The 21,921-nt window shown below is 52.8% G+C and overlaps 1 protein-coding gene across 5 annotated transcripts in view; it reads left to right on the top strand.

Moving 5' to 3' along the window:
• LOC116478111 (DNA polymerase delta catalytic subunit) overlaps nucleotides 1-21,921 on the top strand; it is a 45,594-nt gene that overhangs the window by 6,550 nt on the left and 17,123 nt on the right. For 3 of the 5 annotated variants that reach the window (XM_032169010.2, XM_032169004.2, XM_032169005.2), the window contains exons 2-20: nucleotides 1,565-1,653; nucleotides 6,302-6,504; nucleotides 6,821-6,934; nucleotides 9,751-9,897; nucleotides 9,972-10,097; nucleotides 10,178-10,346; nucleotides 10,427-10,508; nucleotides 10,586-10,715; nucleotides 11,026-11,192; nucleotides 11,466-11,570; nucleotides 14,127-14,267; nucleotides 14,352-14,462; nucleotides 14,926-15,117; nucleotides 15,268-15,356; nucleotides 16,723-16,839; nucleotides 17,060-17,173; nucleotides 17,457-17,604; nucleotides 21,376-21,471; nucleotides 21,685-21,822. In XM_032169010.2, the coding sequence (XP_032024901.1) occupies nucleotides 6,303-6,504; nucleotides 6,821-6,934; nucleotides 9,751-9,897; nucleotides 9,972-10,097; nucleotides 10,178-10,346; nucleotides 10,427-10,508; nucleotides 10,586-10,715; nucleotides 11,026-11,192; nucleotides 11,466-11,570; nucleotides 14,127-14,267; nucleotides 14,352-14,462; nucleotides 14,926-15,117; nucleotides 15,268-15,356; nucleotides 16,723-16,839; nucleotides 17,060-17,173; nucleotides 17,457-17,604; nucleotides 21,376-21,471; nucleotides 21,685-21,822 (2,388 nt within the window). In that variant the 5' untranslated portion in view covers nucleotides 1,565-1,653; nucleotide 6,302. Of the gene's footprint in view, nucleotides 1-845; nucleotides 1,291-1,564; nucleotides 1,654-6,301; nucleotides 6,505-6,820; nucleotides 6,935-9,750; nucleotides 9,898-9,971; nucleotides 10,098-10,177; nucleotides 10,347-10,426; nucleotides 10,509-10,585; nucleotides 10,716-11,025; nucleotides 11,193-11,465; nucleotides 11,571-14,126; nucleotides 14,268-14,351; nucleotides 14,463-14,925; nucleotides 15,118-15,267; nucleotides 15,357-16,722; nucleotides 16,840-17,059; nucleotides 17,174-17,456; nucleotides 17,605-21,375; nucleotides 21,472-21,684; nucleotides 21,823-21,921 lie in introns of those variants that run through there. The other 2 variants (XM_032169006.2, XM_032169003.2) reach the window with 2 other exon arrangements.

Genomic DNA, 21,921 nt, shown 5'->3' with positions numbered 1-21,921 from the left:
ACATCGACAGTTTTAAAGATTACAGACCAATGTTGTCACCCTTCGCTTTGGATTCGTTTGTTTCTTTTTTTGTTTGTTTTGAGACAGAGTCTTGCTCTGTCACCCAGGCTAGAGCGCAGTGGCATGATCTCAGCTCACCGCAACCTCTGCCTCCCAGGTTCAAGTGATTCTCCTGCCTCAGCCTCCCAAGTAGCTGGTATTACAGGCGCCCACTACACCTGGCTAATTTTTGTATTTTAGTAGAGATGGGGTTTCACCATGTTGGTCAGGCTGGCCTGAAACTCTTGACCTCAAGTGATCTACCCTCCTTGGCCTCCCAAAATGCTAGGATTACAGGTGTGAGCCACTGCGCCCAGGCTGTTTGTTTCTTAATGACTAGAATCAGGGTAAACGTATTCTTAGACATCTTTTTTCAACACAAAAGATAAAATTGTGAGTGCACCACTGTGCATCTTGCTTTATCTACTGAACAATGCTTCTTTGAGAACCTTCCCTATCAGTACACAAAGAGCTTCCTCCTTCCTTTACACAGTTGCATAGTATTCCATTGAACGGACTTAACATATTTAAATAGCTCCCTGGGGGAGGACAGCTAGGTGGTTTCCAGTCTTTGGGGATTTCAAACGATGCTTCTGGAAATAACCTTATAAATGCAGTTTTTCTTATGTGATAATATATCTACCGCGTACATTCCTAGATGTGGAATTGCAGCCTCCAAACTTTTATGTTTGTAATTGAGGTGTCATTTACGTGGCATGCCATGCCTAGGTCTCCAGTGTACAGTTGGCTGTATAGGTGTGTTTTATCACCCCAGAAACCCCCTCATACCCTTCCCAGTCTCTCCTACCCTAGGAGCAGCCACTAGTCTGATTTCTAGCGCTGTAGATCACTTTAGTGTATTCTACAACTTTGTCTAAATAGTATCATACAATTTTTATAGAGGTAAAATTAGCCATTTTAAAGCAAACAATGGCTGGGCGTGGTGGTTCATGCCTGTAATCCCAGCACTTGGGGGAGGCCAAGGCAGGCAGATCACTTGAGCCCAGGGGTTTCAGACCAGCCTCAGCAACATGGCAAAACCCGTCTTTACCAAAAAACAATTGGCTAGGCATGGTGGCACGCACCTGTCTTCATAACTACTCAGGAGGCCAAGGTGGGAGGATCACCTGAGCCCGGGAGGTCAAGGCTGCAGTGAGCTGAGATCATGCCACTGCACTCTAGCCTGGGCGACAGAGCGAGACCCTGTCTCAATGAAGAGAGAAGATAATAATAAAGCAAAGAATTCAGTTGGTACGTTCACAGTGTTGTACAACCATTACCTCTGTCTAGTTTCAAAACATTTCATCACCCCTACAGAAAACCCCATACTCCGTAAGCAGTCACTCCTCGTTCCCCCAGTGTGCGCTTTGTGTCTGGCTTTTGCACAGCCTGCTTTCAAGATTCATCCGTGTTGCATGTCTGTCAGTAGCTGGCCCCTTTCTAATGCCGAGTGTCTGTTATGAACCGCCCTGAACATTTCTAACATATACTCCGTCAGTTCAGAATTTTTCCATGCTTATTTCAGGTCTAAGCTGTTGTACCAAGGAGCCTCCAAAACACAGTGGCCCAAGAAAGATACAAATTGATTTCTCCACATAACACTTTGGAAGATAGGCAAGTATGCAGGGTTGGCAGACAGCTTTGCTCTGGAAGGTTGTTGGAGAGCCCAGTGTTGTTCCCGTTCTTGTGGTTGGCTCCCCCACTACATCCATGTTCCAGCCACTGTGACGGGGAAGAGGGTGGGAGGATGTCCCAGTAGCTGCACACCTCATGATCACTCTCATTCCTGGAGGGAGAACTTAGTCACGTGGCCCCCCTGGCGGTGCAAACTGGGAAATGTAGTCTTCCGCTGGGCAGCCTGTGGCCGCTCCGGACACGCAGGGTTGGAGGGTTGTGTTCTATTGCAAAAAAGCAAAGCAAAGCCGGGTGCGGTGGCTCACACCCATAATCACCGCACTTTGGGAGGCCGAGACGGGCGGATCGTCTGAGGTCAGGAGTTCGAGACCAGCCTGGCCAACATAGTGAAACCCCATCTCTACTAAAAATTAAAAAAAAAAAATTAGCGGGTATGATGGTGGGCACCTGTAATCCCAGCTACTTGGGAGGCTGAGGCAGGAGAATCGCTTGAAGCCAGGAGGCGAAGGTTGCAGTGAGCCGAGATCAGCCACTGCATTCCAGCCTGGGTGACAGAGTGAGACTCCGTCTAAAAAAAAAAAAGTAAAAAGGCAAAGTGAGGACTGGATATGGGGCAACTGTTATGAGATCCAGGGGTGGACAGCTGACCTCTCACCTGCCTCTTCCCAGCCACATCTGGGATCTGCCCTAGGTTCCAGTAATCCCCTCTGCCTCAGCCTGGACCCTGGGGGACAAGTACTTTGTTTTTGTTTGTTTTTTCAGACAGAATTTCACTCTTGTTGCCCAGGCTGGAGTGCAATGGCGCAGTCTTGGCTCACTGCAACCTCTACCTCCCGGGTTCAAGGGATTCTCCTGCCTCAGCCTCCCAAGTAGCTGGGGTTACAGGTGTGCGCCACCATGCCTAGCTAATTTTGTATTTTTTTAGTAGGGACAGGGTTTCACCATGTTGATAAGGCTGGTCTCAAACTCCTGACCTCAAGTGATCCACCCGCCTCGGCCTCCCAAAGTGCTGGGATTATAGGTGCGAGCCACTGTGCCCGGCTGGGTACAGGTACTTTTTAAAAACTTCTTTCTCTGATAATTTCAAATTAACAGGAGGGTTGAAAGAATAAATAATGTAGGCCGGGCGCGGTGGCTCACACCTGTAATCCCAGCAGGGCGGATCACGAGGTCAGGAGATTGAGACCACGGTGAAACCCCGTCTCTACTAAAAATACAAAAAAATTAGGCAGGCGCAGTGGCGGACGCCTGTAGTCCCAGCTACTCAGGAGGCTGAGGCGGGAGAATGGCGTGAACCCGGGAGTCAGAGCTTGCAGTGAGCCGAGATCGCGTCACCGCACTCCAGCCTGGGAGACAGAGCGAGACTCCGTCTCAAAAAAAAAAAAAAAAAAATAGTGTAAAGAACACCTGCACGCCCTTTGCCCAGATCACCTGTTTCAACATTCCGCCCTATTTATGATTTGCATGTTTCTTATCTCCCTTCTCTCTGTATACGTACACTCACTTTTATACAAAGAATTCCGAATACCTTGCAGACGTTATGGCCATTTACTCCTAAATACTTGAGTGTGTATCTCCTTAGAATATTCTTACTGAACCACAATAAAGTTACCCACTTAAGTTTAACCTGCATATAATCTTGTCTAATCAACCAGAGGAGATATACATTTTTTTTTTTTTTTTTTTTTTGAGACGGGGTCTTGCCATCTTCTCCAGTCCAGTCTCAAACTCCTGGGCTCAAGCGATCCTCCCACCTTGGCCTTTCAAAGTGCTGAGATTACAGGCATAAGCCACTATGCCCAGTGAACTTTTTTGTTGTGGTTGTTTTTTTGTTTGTTTGTTTGGGTTTTATTTGTTGTTGTTGGTGGTTTTTTTTTTTTGAGACAGAATATTGCTGTGTTGCCCAGGCTAAAGTGCAGTGGCGCGATCTCGGCTCACTGCAACCTCCACCTCTCAGGTTCAAGTGATTCTCCTGCCTCAGCCTCCCAAGTAGCCATAATTACAGGTGTGCACCACCACACCCAGCTAATTTTTTTGTATTTTTATTAAAGACAGGGTTTTACCATGTTGACCAGGCTGGTCTCGAACTCCTGACCTCAAGTGATCCACCTGCCTCAGCTTCCCAAAGTGCTGGGATTACAGCGTGGGCCACCATGCCTAGCTCTAGTCAACTTTTATATTGTATAACTTGTATTTTGTATATCTTGTCAAAGATATTCTATATCTTGTCAAAATACACCCCCAAAATAATAATTTTTTTTTTTTTTTTTTTTGAGATGGAGTCTTGCTCTGTTGCCCAGGCTGGAGTGCAGTGGTGCAATCTTGGCTCACTGCAAGCTCTGCCTCCCGGGTTCACACCATTCCCCTGCCTCAGCCTCACGAGTAGCTGGGACTACAGGCGCCCGCCACCACGCCCGGCTAATTTTTTTGTGTTTTTTTAGTAGAGACGGGGTTTCACCATGTTAGCCAGGATGGTCCCGATCTCCTGACCTCATGATCCACCTGCCTCCCAAAGTGCTGGGATTACAGGTGTGAGCCACTGCTCCCAGCCTCCAAAATAATCTTTTATAGGTTGTAATTAAGAAAACATAGGCCGGGCGCAGTGGCTTATGCCTGTAATCCCGGCACTTTGGGAGGCCGAGGCAGGTGGATCACCTGAGGTCAGGAGTTCAAGACCAGGATGGCCAACATGGTGAAACCCTGTCTCTACTAAAATACAAAAATTAGCCAGGCATGGTGGTGGGTACCTGTGATCCCAGCTACTCAGGAGGCTGAGGCAGGAGAATCTCTTGAACCTGGAAGTGGAGGTTGCAGCCGAGGTCGCACCACTGCACTCCAGCCTGGGTGATAGAGTGAGACTCCATCTCAAAAAAAAAAAAAAGAAAACACAGGCGAGGCATGGTGGCTCACGCCTGTAATCTCAGCACTTTTGGGAGGCCAAGGCGGATGGATCACTTGAGGTCAGTAGTTCAAGACTAGCCTGGCCAACATGGTGAAACCCTGTCTCTACTAAAAATACAAAAATTAGCTGGGCATGGTGGCATGTGCTCGTAATCCCAGCTACTCGGGAGGCTGAGGCAGGAGAATTGCTTGAACTGGGTCCTGGGAAGCGGAAGTTGCCGTGAATCGAGATTGCGCCGCTGCACTCCAGCCTGGGCAACAAGAGTGAGATTCTGTCTTTTTTTTTTTTTTTTTTTTTCCTGAGACGGGAGTCTTGCTCTGTGGCCCAGGCTGGAGTGCAATGGCACTATCTCGGCTCACTGCAACCTCCGCCTCCCAGGTTCAAGCAATTCTCCTGTCTCAGCCTCCTGAGTAGCTGGGATTACAGGCGCCTGCTACCTCACCTGGCTAATTTTTGTATTTTTAGTGGAGATGGGGTTTCGCCATGTTGGTCAGGCTGGTCTCAAACTTCTGACCTCGTGATCCGCCCACCTTGGCCTCCCAAAGTGCTGGGATTACAGGCGTGAACCATCGCACCCAGCCCTCATTCCGTCTTTAAAAGAAAGAAAAAGAAAACACAAATATATATAAGTAGCAGTCTGTATGTGGTTTGTGTTATGTTTTGTTTGCTACTGTGGGTCCTGGACTGAGGGAGAAAGCAGGTTACTATAAACGGCATTTTGGAGACAGTTGGAGAAATTGGGAAAGGTGCCCTTTATTTTACATCAACCTTGAGTCAGTGTTAAATGTCCTAGATTGTATCGTACTGTGCTCAGCAAAAGGAATTCCTTATTCTTAGTCACTACGTGCTAAAGTGTGGAGGGGTATGGGATCTGCAAGGAACTCTCAAATTACTCAGGAAAAGAAGTAACAATATGGTGTGCATACCGTACATGTGGGAGGGCAGAGAGAGGCGGTGAGAGAGCACACACACAACACCCTGACCACCGGGGAGCCTGGGGAAGGGCATACAGGAGTTCTAGGCATTTGAGATTATTTCAAAGTATTTAAGTTGGTGCAAAAGTAGTTGCAGTTTTTGTCATTTCAATGGCAGATGGCCTGGGCAGATGGGTGGTTGGTAGGCGAGGTATCGGAGACAGAGGTTTGTGGGAAATAAAGAGATGTGCTAAGGCCGGGCACGGGGGCTCACGCCTGTAATCTCAGCACTTTGGGAGGCTGAGGCGGGTGGATCACCTGAGGTCAGGAGTTCGAGACCAGCCTGGCCAACATGGCGAAACCCCGTCTCTATTCAAAACACAAAAATTAGCTGGGTGTGGTGGTGGGCACCTGTAATCGCAGCTACTCGGGAAGCCGAGGGGAGAATTGCTTGAACCTGGGAGGTAGAGCTTGCAGTGAGCCAAGATCATGCCATTGCACTCCAGCCTGGGTGACAAGAGCACAATTCCATCTCAAAAAAAAAAAAAAAAAGCGAGAGATGTGCTAAGGACCTAGTGTGATGGGTGAGAGGGTCAGGGAGTCGACTGGGCTGCTGCTGCAGTAGCTAATAATTGAGCGTCTGGAATGTGCTCCCACCCCACTGCCTGCAGGGTGCACAGCTATGTTAGTATAGCCACTCCAGAGTGGGAAAAGGCTCATGGCCATAGTGGGTGCATGGGATGCCATGGAGAAGACAGGGTAAGAGGTGTCTCTGGTCAGAACCTCCACCAAGCTCCAACTTGCCCAGCAGGATGGATGGCAAGCGGCGGCCAGGCCCAGGGCCCGGGGTGCCCCCAAAGCGGTTCCGTGGGGGCCTCTGGGATGACGATGATGCACCTCAGCCATCCCAATTCGAGGAGGACCTGGCACTGATGGAGGAGATGGAGGCAGAGCACAGGCTACAGGAGCAGGAGGAGGAGGAGCTGCAGTCAGTCCTGGAGGGGGTTGCAGATGGTAAGGCTTGGAGCTGGAAGCCCCTGCTGCCCAACCCATTGCCCCGGTCTTGCCTTTGGTCCAAGAGTCAGCTGCAAAGCTGACCTGTGACCCCACTCTGGCCAATTTTGAATCCTACAAAGGACTGCCCTTCAACCCCATGCAGCCTGTGTGGCCTACAGTGATTCTGGCCCTGACCCTTGACCCCCATTCTCTTCCAAGTTTCCTGCCTGACCCAGACCACCACCTCTGCCTGGCTCCTTTCAGAATCACATGCCATCCTGGCTGGGGAAGACCATGACTCCATGTACTCCACTTCCTTCCCTTCCCCCACCAGGGCAGCTCCCACCATCAGCCATAGATCCTCGCTGGCTTCGGCCCACACCACCAGCCCTGGACCCCCAGACAGAGCCCCTCATCTTCCAACAGTTGGAGATTGACCATTATGTGGGTGAGTTTAGGGGTTATGGGTGAGTGCTGGGGCCCTGTGCTTCTGGGGCAGAGGCTGGGCCAGGTCAGCCCCTCTGGCTCTGCCGCTCTAGTTGCCATAGAGCTGTAGTGACACAACAGACCAGTGGGTGCCAGGGGTTGTGGAGTGCGAAGCGAAGGTGACACAGGGTCAGCTTGAGGGAGGTGCTTGGAACGTTGAGCTGTTGTGCATACGTAGTGGCTGCAGCCTGTGCAAGGATCTCTGTGCCTTAAAATTCATAACACTAGACACATAAACCAAAAGTCAATTTGACTTTTTTCTTTTTGAGGAGTCTTGCCCTGTTGCCCAGGCTGGAGTGCAGTGGCCTGATCTCAGCTCACTGCAACCTCCGCCTCCCGGGTTCAAGTGATTCGCCTGCCTCAGCCTCCCAAGTAGCTGGGATTACAGGTACACACCACCATGCCTGGCTAATTTTTGTATTTTTAGTAGAGATGGGCTTTTGCCACATTGGCTAGGCTGGTCTTGAACTCCTGACCTCAAGTGATCCACCCGCCTCGGCCTCCCAAAGTGCTAAGATTACAGGTGTGAGCCATTGCATGCAGCCCAATTTGATGTTTTACAAGATTTTTTTTTTTTTTTTTTTTTTGAGACAAGATTTCCCTCTGTTGCCCAGGCTGGAGTGCACCTGGCCAATAAATTTTTTTTTTTTTTTTAAGATGGAGTCTTGCTCTTGTCACCCAGGCTGGAGTGCAGTGGCACGCTCTTGGCTCACTATAACCTCCGCCTCCTGGGTTCAAGCTGTCTGCCATCACGCCCAGCTAATTTTTGTATTTTTAGTAGAGACAGGGTTTCGCCATGTTGGCCAGGCTGGTTTCAAACTCCTAACCTCAGGTGATCTGCCAACCTCGGCCTCCCAAAGTGCTGGGATTATAGGAGTGAGCGACTGTGCCCCGCCTATTTTTTTTTTTTTTTTTTTGAGACAGAGTCTCCCTCTGTCACCCAAGCTGGAGGGCAGTGGCACAATCATGGTTCACTGTAACCTCAACCTCCTGGGCTCAAGTGATCCTACCACCTTCGCCTCAGAGTAGCTAGGACTACAGGTGTGCACCACAATGTCTGGCTAACTTTGTTGTTTTTTTTTTTGAGACTGCGTCTTGCTTTGTCACCCAGGCTGGAGTGCAGTGGCGTGATCTCGGCTCACTGCAAGCTCCGCCTCCCAGGTTCATGCCATTCTCCTGCCTCAGCCTCCTGAGTGGCTGGGACTACAGGCGCCCTCCCCTACTCCCGGCTAATTTTTTGTATTTTTAGTAGAGACGGGGTTTCACCGTTTTAGCCAGGATGGTCTCGATCTCCTGACCTCGTGATCCGCCCACCTCAGCCTCCCAAAGTGCTGGGATTACAGGCTTGAGCCACCGCGCCCGGCCTGGCTAACTTTTAAAAATATACTTTTGGGCCCGGCATGGTGGCTCAAGCCTGTAATCCCAGCACTTTCGGAGGCTGAGGCAGGCTGATCACTTGAGGTCAGGAGTTCAAGACCAGCCTGGCCAACATAGCGAAACCCCGTCTCTACTAAAAATTAAAAAGATTAGCCAGGTGTGGTGGCATGGGCCTGTAATCTCAGCTGTTCAGGTGGCTGAGGCACAAGAATCCTTTCAACCTGGGAGGTGGTTGAAATATAAATATATATATAAAATATATTCTTTATGTATTATATATTAATTTATATATAATTTATATGTTATATATTAACTTATATAATTTATATATTATATATTAATTTATATATAATTTATATGTTATATATTATTTATATATAATTTATATATTATATATTAACGTATATAATTTATATGTTATATATTAACTTATATATAATTTATATGTTATATATTAACTTACATATAATTTATATGTTATATATTAACTTACATATAATTTATGTTATATATTAACTTACATATAATTTATATGTTATATATTAACTTACATATAATTTATATATATTAACTTACATATAATTTATATATGTTAACTTACATATAATTCATATATTATATATTAACTTACATATAATTCATATATTATATATTAACTTACATATAATTCATGTATTATGTATTAACTTACATATAATTCATATATTATGTATTAACTTACATATAATTCATATATTATGTATTAACTTACATATAATTCATATATTATGTATTAAGTTACATATAATTCATATATTATGTATTAAGTTACATATAATTCATATATTATGTATTAACTTACATATAATTCATATATATTAACTTATATATAATTCATATATAAACTTACATATAATTCATATATTATATATTAACTTATATATAATTCATATATTATATATTAACATATATAATTTACGTATTATATATTAATATATTTTGTAGAGACAAATATATTTATACATATAATATGTTGTGTGTGTGTGTGTATTTATTTTTTCTTTTTTTTGAGACTGGGTCTCGCTCTGTTGCCCAGGCTGGTCTCCAAATCCTGGGCTCTAGCGATCCTCCCACCTGGGCCTTACAAAGCACTGGAATCACAGGTGTGAGTCACTGTGCACGGCCAGTTGTTTTTATCTTGTAATAAAAAAGAGGGGCCTCCCTGTAGTTGTGCTGTGGAGAATGGGTCCTGGGGGATGGGGGTGGAGATGAGAACCAGGGCGGAGGCTGAAATGGGCACAGGGAACGGTACAGGGGCAGGAGTGCCCCAGGCTGCAGGCCCCAAGGTATTTCAAGGCTGTGGAGGCACACCTCGGAGGACCCTGAGAGGCATGGCCACTGTCTTACCCTGTGACCCCACAGGCCCAGCGCAGCCTGTGCCTGGCGGGCCCCCACCGTCCCGCGGCTCGGTGCCTGTGCTCCGCGCCTTCGGGGTCACCGATGAGGGGTTCTCTGTCTGCTGCCACATCCACGGCTTCGCTCCCTACTTCTACACCCCAGCGCCCCCTGGTGAGTGGCCCCTACCCAGCCCCTCCCCGAGCCACTGGAGCCCCCTGCACCTCTGACCATCCCTCCCACACCAGGTTTCGGGCCTGAGCACCTGGGTGACCTGCAACGGGAGCTGAACTTGGCCATCAGCCGGGACAATCGCGGGGGGAAGGAGCTGACTGGGCCGGCGGTGCTGGCCGTGGAGCTGTGCTTCCGAGAGAGTGAGTGCTCCCCCGGGATCAGCAGGTTGGGGGGTCCCCTCGGGAGGCCATTGGCTGGTCCCAGCTTTTTCCATCCGCAGGCATGTTTGGGTACCACGGGCACGGCCCCTCCCCGTTCCTGCGCATCACCCTGGCGCTGCCGCGCCTCGTGGCCCCGGCCCGCCGTCTCCTGGAACAGGGCATCCGTGTGGCAGGCCTGGGCACGCCCAGCTTTGCGCCCTACGAGGCCAACGTCGACTTTGAGATCCGGTATGGCCTCTGTCTCACTTCTGCAGCCTCTATCCCTACCCTCGGGCAGCCCCTGTCCACTGACCCCCAGCCCCCTCCAGGTTCATGGTGGACGCGGACATCGTCGGCTGCAACTGGCTGGAGCTCCCAGCTGGGAAATACGCCCTGAGGCTGAAGGAGAAGGTGCAGGGCTTCCCAGGGCAGGGCAGGGTGGGGAGCTGGTACCCTGCTGCCACCGCTGACCCACCCATGGCCCACAGGCTACGCAGTGCCAATTGGAGGCGGACGTGCTGTGGTCTGACGTGGTCAGTCACCCGCCGGAAGGGCCGTGGCAGCGCATTGCGCCCTTGCGCGTGCTCAGCTTCGATATCGAGTGCGCCGGCCGCAAAGGTCTGTCCCCGGGCCCGGGCTCCTGCCCACCTCATTGATGTGCCAGGTGGGGAGTTGGGAGGGCAGGTCCGGTGGAGGGAAGGGCAAGTGTGAAGGTGCCGGGGCGGGAGCACCCAGCCCGTGTGGCCAGATGGAGTGAGCACAGAGGGTGTGGAGACGGCCTGGAGGTGAGAGCGGAGCAGGAGCCAGGGTGAGCCACCCAGGGCCGGCAGGCGGCGGGGACAGCCCTGGGGAGACGGGAGGTGCAGCCTCCCTGCTGTGTTGGGAGTGAGGGGCAGGAGTCAGGCGCCTGCATCCTCCTGCCTCGCAGGCATTTTCCCTGAGCCTGAGCGGGACCCTGTCATCCAGATCTGCTCGCTGGGCCTGCGCTGGGGGGAGCCGGAGCCCTTCTTACGCCTGGCGCTCACCCTGCGGCCCTGTGCCCCCATCCTGGGTGCCAAGGTGCAAAGCTACGAGAATGAGGAGGACCTGCTGCAGGTAGCTCTCGCTCCGTGCCCCACACCATTTCCCGGGGTCCCCGCCAGCCTCCACGTCCTGAGCCGTCAGCCCCTGGGTGCTGCGACGCCCGTGTCTGTGGGTCTGGGTGGGCGTCTGTGGGTCTGGGTGGGCACCTGTGCACTTAGGCTTGAGCACTTCCCTTCTGGGTTCTGCAGGATTTTCAGGGGTGGCTGGGGTTCTAGAACATTCTGGAAGTAGGGGAATCCGAGGCAGGGCAACCACCAGGGTGACCCAATGTGCTCCCACCCCCAGGCCTGGTCCACCTTCATCCGTATCATGGACCCCGACGTGATCACCGGTTACAACATCCAGAACTTCGACCTTCCATACCTCATCTCTCGGGCCCAGACCCTCAAGGTGAGGGCTGGGCAGGTGGGAGGCTTCTCTCAGATGCCCCAGGTGTGGCCTCCGGGCCCTGGGCCTCCTTCCTGCTCCCTCTCCACATGGCTTCGTGCATCGTGCTCCATGTGCCTCAGCCCATTGCCTGCAGGGGCAGCCTAGGCCTGGCCCTGCCCTGCTCCAAGTCGGAAAAGTTACTGTGGCTTTTGTCAGAGGCAAGGAGGGCATTATGGTAGAGTAAGAGAAGGCTGTGCATTCAAGGTCGGACTGAAGCTTGCAGGGGTTCAACAAGCCATGAAGCAGCCACTGAATCCCAGTCTTCCTTTAGCTTATATCAGCATAAGGAAAAGAATCATAATGAAAGAGGAGAAGAGGGGGAGTGTTTTGACGGATGGGCAAATTCTGGATGCTTGTTGAGTCTGGGTGTGTGTAAGGGTGGATTCCTCTGCCCGAGTTGCTGTAACAAAGAGTCACAGACCAGGTGGCTGAAAACAGCAAAAGGTCATTGTCTCACCGTCCTGAAGGCTGGAAAGTCCACGACCAAAGTGTCAGCGGGCCTGCTTCCTTTGGGGGCTGCAAGGGAGGACTGGTTCCCGGCCTCTCTCCTTGGCTTGCACACGGCCATCGTCCCCCTGTGCCTCTCCACATCGTCTTCTCTCTGTGCATGTCTGTTTCCACATGTCCTCTTTTTTTTTTTTTTTTGAGACAGAGTCTCACTCTGTCGCCCAGGCTGAAGTGCAGTGGCGCAATTGCGGCTCGCTGCAAGCTCCGCCTCCCAGGTTCATGCCGTTCTCCTGCCTCAGCCTCCCAAGTAGCTTGGGACTACAGGCGCCTGCCACCACGCCCGGCTAATTTTTTGTATTTTTAGTAGAGACAGGGTTTCACTGTGTTAGCGAGGATGGTCTCCATCTCCCGACCTTGTGATCCATCTGCCTTGGCCTCCCAAAGTGTTGGGATTACAGGCATGAGCTACTGCGCCTGACCCCTTTTCTTTCTTTCTTTTTTTTTTTTTTTTGAGACAGAGTCTCACTGTGTCGTCCAGGCTGGAGTGCGATAGCACGATCAAGGCTCACTGCAACCTCCGCCTCCGGGGTTCAAGCAATTCTCCTGCTTCAGCCTCCCAAGTAGCTGGGATTACAGGTGCACCGCACCATGCCCCGCTAATTTTTGCTTTTTTGTTGTTGTTTCTTGAGAAGGAATTTCGCTCTTGTTGCCCAGGCTGGAGTGCAATGGCACGATCTCGGCTCACTACAACCTCCGCCTCCTGGGTTCAAGCGAGATTCTCCTGCCTCAGCCTCCCAAGTAGCTGGGATTATAGGCACCCGCTTCCATGCCCAGCTAATTTTGTATTTTTAGTAGACAGGGTTTCTCCATGTTGGCCAGGCTGGTCTCGAACTCCCAATCTCAAGTGATCTGTGCACTTCGGCCTCCCAAAGTGCTGGGATTACAGGCATGAGCCACCGAGCCTGGCCTATTTTTATATTTATTTATTTATTTTTTAGTAGAGACTAGGTTTCATCTTGTTGGGCAGACTGATCTCCATCCTCACCTCAGGTGATCTGCCCGCCTCAGCCTCCCAAAGTGCTGGGATTACAGGCGTGAGCCAGTGCACCTGGCCCACATGTCCTCTGTATGGTGACACTGTCGTGAGATGAGGGCGCACCCCAGTGACCTCATCTTCCCTTGACCCCCTGCAAAGACGTATTTCCGATGAGGTTACATTCTGAGGTGCCTGGGGTTAGGACTTCAACATCTTTTGGGAGAACCTGGTTCAGCCCTTAATGAGGTATATTGCCTTATTTTCCTGCTTTTCTCTATGTCTGGCCAGCTTGGTAATGGAAAAACAAAACAGGCTGGGTGTGGTGGCTCACGCCTATAATCCCAGCACTTTGGGAGGACGAGGCTAGAGGATCGATGGAGCCCAGGAGTTGAAGACCAGCCAGGGCAACATAGCAAGACCCTGCCTCTATTAAAGAGAAAACAAGAAAAAATCCATTCTAAAAGACAGAACAAACTCTTAGGACGCCCAGTATACATTCCACAGCGTGGCGCTGATGCCCAGGCCACAGCACTCCTCCTCCCCTTCCCTGGGTGCCCCTCACCCTCTGCCCTGGCCCCAGCTCAGGCTTCTTCTGGCCTCAGTCTCCCCCAGGCTGGGCCCTAGCACCCTGCAAGGTCCCCTCCAGCCAGGCGCCCTCAGCATCCAACTCAGCCCAGCTCCACGCCGCCTCCTGCCTCTGCCCCCACCTGGCCGCCTGCTCACAGTGTCCCCAAATCTCTTCCTGTTTCCTGCCTAGGTACAGCCCGCAGACACTGGTCTCCGTCTTTGGCCCCCAGTCCATCAGGGCCCCTGACTCGCTGTCCCAGCCTCGGCTGCAGCTTCGTCCTCACTCCAGACTCCCTCCCCAGCCTCCAGCCACCCACACCCAGCCCCAGACCGTCTTTCTGCCCCCAGGGTTGCTCTCGACCCCCTAGGGTTGCTATAAGGATGTTGTGGTCGGTCTCAATCTCCGTTCCTCTGGCTGATGTGACGGGGACCCACAGGCTGCTGCACACCCTGCCTCTCCTCCTCAGGTACAAACATTCCCTTTCCTGGGCCGTGTGGCCGGCCTTCGCTCCAACATCCGGGACTCTTCATTCCAGTCCAAGCAGACGGGCCGGCGGGACACCAAGGTGGTCAGCATGCTGGGCCGCGTGCAGATGGACATGCTGCAGGTATGGGCGGGAGGTGGGGCGTGTCCCTGTCCTTGGAAGGCCACTGCCCAGGCCCGCAGCCCACCCGCCCACCCACCCACCTAGGTGCTGCTGCGGGAGTACAAGCTCCGCTCCTACACGCTCAATGCCGTGAGCTTCCACTTCCTGGGCGAGCAGAAGGAGGACGTGCAGCATAGCATCATCACCGACCTGCAGGTGCCTGCTGCTTCCCTGAACTCTCACCCCAACCTCTGACCTCCACCTCACCCTTCCCCGGCCTCTGACCTCAACTTCGCCCCCATGTCTGACCTCACTCTTTGACCTGCTGTTACGACCTGTGACCTTACCTGCCGCCTACCTTTTTCTGACCTCTGACCCCAGATTTCTCTCCACTCCTGTGACTTCTGTCACTATGACCTTGGCTCTGCTTTCCTGGCCTGACCACAGGTCCACGGTGGCCTTCAGACTGCTCCCTCCTCCTCCCTCTGGCCCTGTGGACTCCCTGGCCTGCAACCCTACCTCCATCCCCACCCAGACCCTGACGACTTGGAGGCCGCTCCTGCCCGCCTCACCTCCCAGGCCCTCCCCAGGCTACCTCACCCTGACCCCCACTTCCTCCTCTTGCTCCGCCTCCCACCCCCAACCCCTGGTCCCTGACCGCATCCGTGCTCATCCCCAGAATGGGAACGACCAGACCCGCCGCCGCCTGGCTGTGTACTGCCTGAAGGATGCCTACCTGCCACTGCGGCTGCTGGAGCGGCTCATGGTGCTGGTGAACGCCGTGGAGATGGCGAGGGTCACTGGCGTGCCCCTCAGCTACCTGCTCAGTCGTGGTCAGCAGGTGAAGGTCGTATCCCAGCTGCTGCGGCAGGTCAGTAGCCGAGATATCCTCACCACTCCCCACCAGGCACGTCTCTGGCCCCCTCCAGGCGATGGCATCCTGGATGCACTTTTTCTCCCCACTCCCAATCCACGCAGCCCCGCCTGTACCCACTCCATTTTCCACCTTCTCCCCTCCCAGGCCGTGCACGAGGGGCTGCTGATGCCCGTGGTGAAGTCAGAGGGCGGCGAGGACTACACAGGAGCCACTGTCATTGAGCCCCTCAAAGGGTGAGGCCCCAGGCTGGGTGCAGTTCTTACCTGTAATCTTGGGAGGCTGAGGTGGGAGGATCGCTTGAGCTCGGGAGTTTGAGACCAGCCAAGGCAACATAGCGAGGCCCCTGCTCCACAAAATATTTTTATTTTTATTTTTATTTTTTCGAGATGGAGTCTCGCTCTGTCGCCCAGGCTGGAGTGCAGTGGCGCAATCTCGGCTCACTGCAAGCTCTGCCTCCCGGGTTCATGCCATTCTCCTACCTCAGTCTCCCCAGCAGCTAGGACTACAGGCGCCCGCCACCACGCCTGGCTAATTTTTTTTTTTTTCTTTTTCGCATTTTTAGTAGGGACGGGGTTTCACCCTTGTTAGCCAGGATGGTCTTGATCTCCTGACCTCGTGATCCATCTGCCTCAGCCTCCCAAAGTGCTGGGATTATAGGCATGAGCCACCATGCCCGGCCAAAAAAATGTTAAAAAATTATCCAGGCGTGGTGGTGCATGCCTGTAATCCCAGCTACTTGGGAGGCTGAGCTGGGAGGATGATGAGCCCAGCAGGTGGAGGCTGCAGTGAGCGATGATTGCACCACTGCCCTCCAGCCTGGGCGACAGAGCAACACCCCAGCCCTAAAATAAATTAATAGGCCAGGCATGGTGGCTCATGCCTGTAATCAATCCCAGCACTTTGGGAGGCCAAGGCGGGGATCACGAGGTCAGGAGATTGGGACAATCCTGGCTAACACGGTGAAACCCCGTCTCTACTAAAAATATAAAAATTAGCTGGGCATGGTGGCAGGCGCCTGTAGTGCCAGCTACTCGGGAGGCTGAGGCAGGAGAATCGCTTGAACCTGGTAGGTGGAGGTTGCAGTGAGCCAAGATTGCGCCACTGCACTCCAGCCTGGGTGACAAAGCGAGACTCCGTCTCAAAAAATAATAATAAAATTAAATAGTAGATTAATTATATATTTTTTTTTTCTTTTTCTTTTTTCTTTTTTTTGACGCAGGGTCTCACTCTGTCACCCAGGGTGGAGTGTGGTGGCACGATCTTGGCTTACTCCACCTCCCAGGCTCAAGCGATCCTCCTGCCTCAGGCCCCTGAGTAGCTGGGACCACAGGCGTGCACCACCACACCTGACTAATTTAAAAAATTTTTTTTGTAGAGATAGGGTTTTGCCATGTTGCCCAGGCTGGTCTGGAACTCTTGAGTTCAAGCGACCCTCCTGCCTCCGCCTCCCAATGTGCTGGGATTACAGGAGTGAGCACTGCTCCCAGCCAATGAATGATTTTTTTTTTTTTTTTTTAAAGGGTGAGGCCACAAGACAGGGCAGGGGGCGGCATGGGAACTCCTAGCCCTGACTCCCCGCCACGGCTGCTCCCCTCCCAGGTACTACGACGTCCCCATCGCCACCCTGGACTTCTCCTCGCTGTACCCGTCCATCATGATGGCCCACAACCTGTGCTACACCACACTCCTGCGGCCCGGGGCTGCGCAGAAACTGGGGTATGGTGCCCAATTCAGCACGTGTCCCCCGAGGCCCACCTGGGCCTTCCCTTGGGGGTCTCAGTCTGGTGGGGGGGACAGGCACAGGCCCAGAGACAGTGGGGAGTGGAGGGGTGCTTGAGGGGCCTGCGTGTGCTCATAGCCAAGGCCAGGACCGTAGGGCAGAGGTGGGCTGGAGGAGGAGGGTGGCTGGCAATCACCCCACCATCTTCTAACCCAGCCTGACTGAGGATCAGTTCATCAGGACGCCCACCGGGGACGAGTTTGTGAAGACGTCAGTGCGGAAGGGGCTGCTGCCCCAGATCCTGGAGAACCTGCTCAGCGCCCGGAAGAGGTGAGCCCTGGAGATCCCCTGCTTGGAGCTCAGACCTGCTGGGGCCTCTGGGCATTCCCTGTCCCTCACTGGGACACTCCAGGGCTGCCCGGCCACCCTGCCCTCAGCTGTGCGTGAATTAGCACAAGGCATCCCCTCCTGGCAGCTTCCTTTTGCCCCCTTGGCCAGAAGCTTCTGTGCAGTGCACAGTACGCCCAACTGTACGTGGCACTCACTTTCAGAAAGGAGCCCTGACCAATGCCCAGGCGCCGCCTGAGTGTGCTTTACCTGTGTTCCCTCGCAGGGCCAAGGCCGAGCTGGCCAAGGAGACAGACCCCCTGCGGCGCCAGGTCCTGGATGGACGGCAGCTGGCGCTGAAGGTGAGCGCCAACTCCGTATACGGCTTCACTGGCGCCCAGGTGGGCAAGTTGCCGTGCCTGGAGATCTCACAGGTGAGCACTCGGGTCCCTGGCAGGCAGCTGGGGGCAGGTGGGCCTCCTGTGTAGGAGACCAGGGCTCCATGTGGGGGACCTGTGTCCAGAGGACTGGGCGCCGCAACTCACTGGCCTTCTAGAGAGAGGATGCCGACGTGGCTTGAGCAATTGGTCCGTTCCTTCACTCAGCAAATGCCTACTGAGCACACACTGTGATCAGGGCTCACTCTGTGCCCTGGGATACAGAGGGGAACAAAATGGATGAGAGTTCCTGTCCCTGTCAGCTTGCAGCCCAGTGGGGACACTGACAGGTCCGTGGTAAACGTGTTTAGGACAAAAGTGGCGCTACGAGCTTTGCAGCTGGATAAAGCAGGAGGTGCGGATCGTGGGGGAGTGATGGGGCTGGGCGGGACTCACCACTCTCAATAGGCAGCGCTCACACAGAGGCCAAGGGATGTGGGGAGGGAAGCCATTCACCATCCCCACAGCAGCATCCCAGTCTGCCTACCCACAGCAGCTCTGCTGCTTGAAGAGAAAAACAGATTCTTTGAAACCACAGAGGGCCTGAGTTTCCGAGATTTTGCCAAGCTGGGGTGGGTGCCCCAGCTCCTGGCATATGAGGGCCTCGGAAGGGTCTTCCTGTCCAGCCGTCTCCCCTAGGACTTGAGTCTTGGCCCGTTCCAGGCCAGTAGTTGTGCCGCTCTGCTTGGTTACCTCTAGCCACGGGGAGCTTCCTCCCTGGCTGGGCACTGCGCCACTTTTCACAGGGATCTGGGTGGAAGGCTTGGATGAATTCTCAGTGGGTGGGGCCTTTGCACACACCCACCCACCCGCAGTTCTGGGGGCCCCCAAAGACCACTCAGGTTCAGTGATTCACTAGAAGTACTCAGAGAGCAGAAAAGCTGGTTCTCATGGTTGTGATTTAATACAGCAAAAGGACACAGATTAAACTCAGCAAAAGAAAGAGGTGCACAGGGCAGGGTATAGAAGGGACCAGGCATGTCTTCCAGTTGTGCTCTCCCAGTAGGGTTGCCAGGATGGCCCTCCTTTCCCCCAGTGTTGATGCGTGGCCACACACAAGCAGCATTGCCAACCAGAGGCTCTCACCCAAGCTTTGGGGTCCAGGGTTTTTCTTGGGTGTCAGTCCTATAGGCATGGAGCACCCTGTGACTGGCCTTAGTGACTCCATCATCCCGGCCCCTCAGCAACCCCCAGAGGTCAAACTGATACTGCATGCCCCAGGGCCTACCATAAACCATGTTAGTGTCAACTACCTGGTGTGGTTCAAAGTCCCAGGTACACAAACACCTTTTTTTTTTTTTTTTTTTTTTTTGAGACAGTCTCACCCTGTCGCCCAGGCTGGAGTGCAGTGGCACAATCATGGCTCACTGCAGCCTCAACCTCCCGGACTCAGGTGAGCCTCCCACGTTAGCCTCCCAAGTGGCTGGGACTGCAGGCACGCACCACCTATTTATGTTATTTTTTGTAGAGCTAGGGTCTCGCCATGTTGCCCAGGCTGGAACAGAGACCCTGTTATCAGGCGGGATATTCTAGGGGCTTAGACTACCAGGAGCCAGGCAAGAGCCAGACCTTTCTTTGCACAAAGTGAATCGCTAACTGCATGCTCCCAACTCCCCTCTGCCTTTCACAGTCCCCGGCTGCCTCCCCAGCCTCCTTGGTGGAAAGGGGTGGCTGTGTGGACATCAGGCTCCAGCCCTGAAGCAGAGGCCAGGCCAAGACAGCATGGCTTGGCCCTCCCCTGGGGCTGCGTCTTACCAATCCTGTGTCTCTGTCTTTTCTCTCTCAGCCACTTCCCTCTGTCACTGTTCTGTTTCTGTCTCTTGACCTCTTTCCTTATTTCTGTCTCTCAAGCTTATGGGAGCAAGAGGTGGAATAATAAAAATGCAATGAATTGGCCGGGTGCGGTGGCTCCCAGCACTTTAGGAGGCTGAGGCAGGCGGATCACGAAGTCAGAAGTTCAAGACCAGCCTGGCCAACACAGTGAAACCCCATCTCTACTAAAAATACAAAGCATTAGCCAGGTGTGGTGGCAGGTGCCTGTAATCCCAGCTACTCGGGAGGCTGAGGCAGGAGAATCACTTGAATCCAGGAGGCAGAGGTTGCAGTGAGCCAAGGTTGTGCCAGTGCACTCCAGCCTGGGCAACAGAGTGAAACTCCATCTCAAAAAAAAAAAAAAAAGTAATGAATTACAGTGTTCACGCCTGTAATCCCAACACTTTGTGACACTGAGGAGGAAGGATCACTGGAGACCAGGGGTTTGAGACCAGCCTGGGCAACATAGTGAAACCCCGTCTCTACAAAAAATACAACCAAACAAAACTAGCCAGGCATTGTGATGGCTCATGCCTATAGTTGCAGCTACTCAGGCGGCTGAGACGGAAAGATGGCTTGAACCTAGCAGTCTGAGTTACAGTGAGCTGTGATGGCATCACTGCACTCATTCTAGGTGACAGAGCTGAGACCTTTTCTCTTTTAGTTTTTGTTTGTTTGTTTGTTTTGAGATGGAGTCTCGCTCTGTCGCCCAGGCTGGAGTGCAATGCTGCAATCTTGGCTCACTGCAACATCTACCTCCCAGGTTCAAGTGATTCTCCTGCCTCAGCCTCCCGAGTAGCTGGGATTACAGGCGCCCGCCACCACGCCTGGCTAATTTTTGCATTTTTAGTAGAGACAGGGTTTCACCATGTTGGCCAGGCTGGTCTTGAACACCTGACCTCAGGTGATCCACCTGCCTCGGCCTCCCAAAGTGCTGGGATTACTGGTGTGAGTCACCACGCTTGGCCTCCTGTCTCTTTAAAACAACAAAAAAAAGAACAACAACAAAAAAAACTGAATCATTTCAGGAAAAGATTACAAAGGAAAGAAAAAGGAACGTAGGACAGGTAGAACAAGTAAAAGCTGGACAGTAAAGTGGTAGACGTAAGCCCAGCTCTATCAGTAATTACACTAAACGTAAATGGACAAAATGCTCTAGTTAGATTTCCTGACTGGATCCACACAAACAAAAACACAAGAATCACACCCATCTCTCCTTGGTGTCCGCACCCCCAGCCTCAGGTTTGGTTGTTGTTGTTTTTTTTTTTTTTAAGTAGTTTTTAGTTTGTGTGTGTGTGTGTGTGTGTGTGTGTGTATTTTTAGTAGAGATGATGTTTCACCATGTTGTCCAGGCTGATCTCGAACTCTTGACCTCAAGTGATCCAGCCACCTCAGCCTCCCAAAGTGCTGGGAGTACAGGCATGAGCCACCGCGCCAGCCAGTTTTCTTAATTCTAAAATAAGACAGCGGGTTCTCAATGGTTTCTTAGTCGGGGTGGTGCCGCCCCCTGCCCTGGGGGGCATTTGTCAATGTGTAGGTAGGGCCAGTTCTGGTGGTACAGGGATGGGGGTGGCACTGCTGGCTTCCAGGAATGGGGCCGGCTATGTCAGTGGTCCTGTACCACAGGGAGCTGCCCAGAATGTCAATGTGAGGGAAACACTGAGCCAGTGGCCTCTTCAGGCCGCAGTCTTTCCAGCATGCATTTGATATAGTCACTTCCTTGTGCGTGCCCAGAACTCTGAGCCAGGGAACCCACTTCTTTCTACCTGACCATTGAGGAGCTGCCTCGTAGTCCCATTTTGCAGATTTGGAAACTGAGGCCCAGGAGGGGCAGAGTGGCTTGTGCATAAGCCCATGCCACTGGGAAATGGCAGAGGCGGGACCCCTCCCCCGCCGGCCCACGTTCACTGCACATGGCCCCCAGGGCTTCACTCCACATGATTCTCTCCCCGACAGAGCGTCACAGGGTTCGGACGTCAGATGATTGAGAAAACCAAGCAACTGGTGGAGTCTAAGTACACAGTGGAGAATGGCTACAGCACCAGCGCCAAGGTCAGGGGCCGCCCACCCGCTGCCCTGAGATGGGCCCAGGGCAGGTGGGGGGATGGAAGCCAGGCCGGACCCCCACGTCCCCGTGCCTCTTGGTCACACCCTGCCCACTCTCCTGTTGCATCCTTGGGTCCCGTTGGCATTAGCCACACGACACCAGTAGTTGACAGAAGGGACCCTGCTTCTCACACACACACACCTCCCCGCCGCCCGCAGGTGGTGTATGGTGACACTGACTCCGTCATGTGCCGATTCGGCGTGTCCTCGGTGGCTGAGGCGATGGCCCTGGGGCGGGAGGCCGCAGACTGGGTGTCAGGTCACTTCCCGTCGCCCATCCGGCTGGAGTTTGAGAAGGTGCGTGGCTGGGTCAGGGGCTCTGCATTTAGGTGCCCTCATAAGGGTACTCAGGGCGTCCCGTTCTTTGGATTCGCAAAAGCCACAGTGTGAAGAGAT

Source organism: Hylobates moloch, unplaced genomic scaffold, assembly GCF_009828535.3.
Source record: "Hylobates moloch isolate HMO894 unplaced genomic scaffold, HMol_V3 SCAFFOLD_12, whole genome shotgun sequence".
NCBI classification, from domain to species: Eukaryota; Metazoa; Chordata; class Mammalia; order Primates; family Hylobatidae; genus Hylobates; species Hylobates moloch.
This window is presented reverse-complemented; position numbering and strand designations above follow the sequence as displayed.